Source organism: Aureococcus anophagefferens (assembly GCF_000186865.1).
Source record: "Aureococcus anophagefferens unplaced genomic scaffold AURANscaffold_10, whole genome shotgun sequence".
NCBI lineage: Eukaryota > Pelagophyceae > Pelagomonadales > Pelagomonadaceae > Aureococcus > Aureococcus anophagefferens.
The window spans coordinates 448435-450522 of record NW_008705570.1 but is presented as its reverse complement, the minus strand read 5'-3'; the positions used below and the strand labels follow the sequence as shown (position 1 = coordinate 450522).

The window sequence follows — 2088 nt, the reverse complement described above, 5'->3', positions numbered from 1 at the left end:
CGCGCGGCAACCGGCGCGTGGGCCTTCGAGGACCTGCGGCTCTCGCTCGTCGCCCTAGCCTTCACGGACGACGCCGGCGGCGCCGTCGCGCTCGACGGCGACGCGAACTACGACGACGGGCTCGTCGTCGACCCGTCGGGCGACGCGTGGTGGGCCGCGGCGACGGCCGAGGACGCCGCCGCGCGCCGCGACGACGTGCGCGCGGGCGCGCTCGACGTCCTCGCGCGGCTCCTCGACGACCACGAGGCCAACGGCCTGGCCATGTGCGAGGCGCGCGTCCCGACGGACGGCGCGCGGTCGCCGCTCGCGCCGAAGTTCGTGCTCGAGGTCGCGACGCGGCCGCCCCTCTTCGGGCCGGCGGCCGCGGCCGCGCGCGACGTCGCGCGCGTCATGTGGGCCACGGAGGGCGCGGCCATCGTCGCCGTCATGCACGCCGTCGCGCCGCCGCCGAGCGACGACGGCGACGCGGAGGCGCCCGACGAGTCGGCCGTCGGCGCGCTCGCGGCGGCGCTGCGGTCGCCGGACCGCTCCGCGACGGCGCTGAGCCTGTTCCGGGGCCTCCTGGGCAAGAACGTGTCCGTGCGCGAGCTCGCGCTCCGCGCGCCGTCGGCGACGGGGAGCCCGCTCTTCGAGGACGTCTTCCGCGACCACGTCGCGGCCGACGGCGCGGCCGTCGCCGACGGCCTCGCGCTGCTCTGCGCGCGGCGGCGTCCCAAACCTTCGAGAGAGACTTTGCCTTTGGAAAAACGGTCGCTCCTCCCGCTTCGAGAGAGAGACTTTGAAAAGAAACCGTCGCTCCTTTGAAAGAAACCCGTCGTCGCTCCTTTGAAAGAAACCCGTCGTCGCTCCTTCTCAAGAAACCCGTCGTCGTAGGCGCCTGGCTCGACGGCTGCGGCGCGGCGGCCCTCGCGCTGCTCGGCGACCCGGACGCCGTCGAGACGCTCGCGGGCCTCTGCGGCGCCGCGGCCGACTCCGCGGACGCGAAGCGGACGCGGGGGCTCGCGTGCCTCGCGCTGGGCCTCTGCCTCGACCACCTCGGCGACGAGCCGAAGCAGGGCTGGACCAAGGCGTCGCTCCTCGCGCTGTTGAAGCAGCGCGTCGGCTTCGGCAATTTCGCGCGCGCGGCCCGCGTCTGTACTCGAAAGAAATTTTCGCCGGTGAAGAACACTTCCATTAACTCTCTTTCATACTATCAAGCATGGTGAGCACACATTCATTAAACAGTCGTCCGAGGCTCCTGTTTTCGCGCATTTCGAACAATTCCGCGGACGCGAAACGTCGTCACGTCGAACGGTTCGTAGGCGGTCGCTCGACGGCGTCGCGGACGACGCGCGGGCCGCCGCGCGGCGCCGCCGCGACGCGGGCGCCGCGCGCGACGTCTTCGAGGCGGACCCGGCCTTCGCCGCCTGGGCGACGGCCGCGGCCGGCGCCGCGCGCGGCGTCGTCGTCGGCGGCCTGCTCGGCGGCGGCGGCGCCGCCGCGGCCGACGACGACGCGCCCGCGGTCTCGTCGGCGATCCTCGCGGAGCGCGACGCGGAGATCGCGGCGCTCAAGGCCACGGTCGCCGCGGGCGCCGACGCCGCCGCGGAGCGCGACGTGCTCGCCGACGCGCTCGAGAACCAGGCCTCGGAGCTCAAGCGCGTCGCCGAGGCGCTCGACGCCGTCGAGGGCAGGAACGGCGCCCTGGAGGCCCAGGTCGCGGCCCTGGCCTCGTCGGCGGACCCCGCCGACGACACGACGCTGCGCCTGCGCGTCGCCGAGCTCGAGGCGCGGAACTCGACGCTCGAAGCGCAGGCGAGGGAGGACGCGGACGCTTTGGCGACGCGCGTCGGCGAGGCCTCGGCCCTCCAGCGCCGCGTCGACGAGCTCGCGCCCCTGCTCGCCGCGGAGCAAGAAGCTCGCGCCGCCGACGTCGCGCGGCTCCAGGGCGAGCTCGAGCGCTCAAAAGCGGACCGCGAGACCGAGGCGCGCCGCGTCGCCTCGGAGGCCGAGTCCGTCGAGCGCGACCAGGGCGAGCAGGTCGCCGAGCTCGAGGAGCTGCGCACGTCCCGCCGCCGCCTGACGCGGCGCACGTCCGAGTCTCCCAGA

The 2088-nt window shown here is 74.5% G+C and overlaps 1 protein-coding gene across 1 annotated transcript in view; it reads left to right on the top strand.

Annotated features, from left to right (window-relative positions):
* The window catches only part of AURANDRAFT_64402 (hypothetical protein), a gene marked incomplete at both ends in the record, with an annotated part of 15281 nt that overhangs the window by 735 nt on the left and 12458 nt on the right, over positions 1 to 2088 (top strand). The window contains 3 exons of the mRNA XM_009039191.1: positions 31 to 709; positions 874 to 1084; positions 1302 to 2019. Coding sequence (XP_009037439.1) covers positions 31 to 709; positions 874 to 1084; positions 1302 to 2019 — 1608 coding nt within the window. The remainder of the gene's footprint in view (positions 1 to 30; positions 710 to 873; positions 1085 to 1301; positions 2020 to 2088) is intronic.